The sequence below is a fragment of the Myotis davidii genome, unplaced genomic scaffold (genome assembly GCF_000327345.1).
Source record: "Myotis davidii unplaced genomic scaffold, ASM32734v1 scaffold937, whole genome shotgun sequence".
Taxonomy (NCBI): domain Eukaryota; kingdom Metazoa; phylum Chordata; class Mammalia; order Chiroptera; family Vespertilionidae; genus Myotis; species Myotis davidii.
The window spans coordinates 891,289-892,683 of record NW_006288252.1 but is presented as its reverse complement, the minus strand read 5'-3'; the positions used below and the strand labels follow the sequence as shown (position 1 = coordinate 892,683).

At 62.5% G+C, this 1,395-nt stretch overlaps 1 protein-coding gene across 1 annotated transcript in view; it reads right to left on the bottom strand.

Moving 5' to 3' along the window:
- The window catches only part of TRMT44 (tRNA methyltransferase 44 homolog (S. cerevisiae)), a 15,888-nt gene that overhangs the window by 5,703 nt on the left and 8,790 nt on the right, over positions 1-1,395 (bottom strand). Inside the window, exon 8 of the mRNA XM_015561561.1 lies at positions 37-127. Within this exon, the coding sequence (XP_015417047.1) occupies positions 37-127 (91 nt within the window). The remainder of the gene's footprint in view (positions 1-36; positions 128-1,395) is intronic.

The window sequence follows — 1,395 nt, the reverse complement described above, 5'->3', positions numbered from 1 at the left end:
ATTATTTTGCCATATTTGCTTTAATCTCCTCCCAGCCCTGGCGGCGGCTGATGTACTGGGTCCTCTGCTGGTCGATGGCGGCTTCTGCAGCACTCGGGTAGGTCCTGGATCTCCCCAGGAGGCACACCTGCGCGAGAAGGGGAGTCACCCCCTGCTGAGCGCCCTGGTCCTGCTCAGGAGCACAAGTCACAGAACAGCCGCTCTCCATCGGGAGAGAAAGCCCCCTTCACACACCACAGGGCCCGCGCCCTGATCGTGAGCAGCAGCAGAAGCTGAGGACGCTCATGCTCAATCTGTGCGGGACGGACAGATGTCTGCGTGCTGACCGAGAGCTGCGTCACTGTGCCCAAGGGCACCCACCTGAGACACTGCGCCCACGTCAGCCCCCCTCCACTCCCAGTCCCTGAAGGTCACCCTAAGAGCTTCCGGGGAGCGACAGGAGGAGCCGTCTTTATATCGGTCTCAGTCCAGTGCGGATGCTCCACCTGGCTCCTCCCTCCCTCCTTCACGCCTGCCCACCAAGGCCACCTGCCCTTCAGAGACCCTGGTGCCAGGCCGTCCAGGGATGCTGCCCAACACAGCGTCTGTGCTTCCTCCTTGGGCACCAACTACAAAGCACCAACGACAGGCGACAGGCGAGGCAAGGAAGCGGATGTGAGGAGTCACAGCCCCTCCAGTGCCCCGGCTCCGCCACCTGCAGCACGTGACACCACGGCAGGCGCTTCTGTGCGGGAACGGGCGCCTGGCGCAGGATCAGCCCGCGGTGTGCGCATCCACGCCTGCATCTGACCCCAAACCACCGTCACACGGCCCTGAGGCTGAGGGATTAGGGAATAGCCTGAGGCGCCTACAGATGCAGGGAACAAGGAATAAGAAATCAAACTGGGCCCTCGTGCCCACCCACACGACCCTAACCGCAGTCTGCAGCGCCTCTAACCTCAGGAGACACCGACCTGCCCGACGGGGGGCGAGTGAGAGAAGGACGAGTCCTACAGGAAACCCGGGTGACTGAGCAGCGAGCACCGGAGCCACGGGGCCCTCCCACCACCCGGTGGGCGCCGCCTCTAAGACACGGCCCTGACCGCCTGGCAGTCACAGGAGGGCACCCTGGCCAATCACATTTCAGGAAAATCTGAAGCGGTGAGGCTCTGAATAAGAAAACCTTGAACAGCTCTGAGCTTCCAAACAGCCTTTAACTTCAGTCAATCGTTCACGAATCTAGGACTCAGAACTGAGTGTGTTGAGCCTCAGACAACACTGCCCAGGCCAAGAGGTCTCCGCACAGGCCCCGCTGACACCTGCCCCGGAGAGGGAGGGTGGGAGAAGCCTGAGTCCCAGCGATGACCGCGTGTGCGCTTGGCACGGCGCCTTCGGGAACACCCTCCCCCAACACCA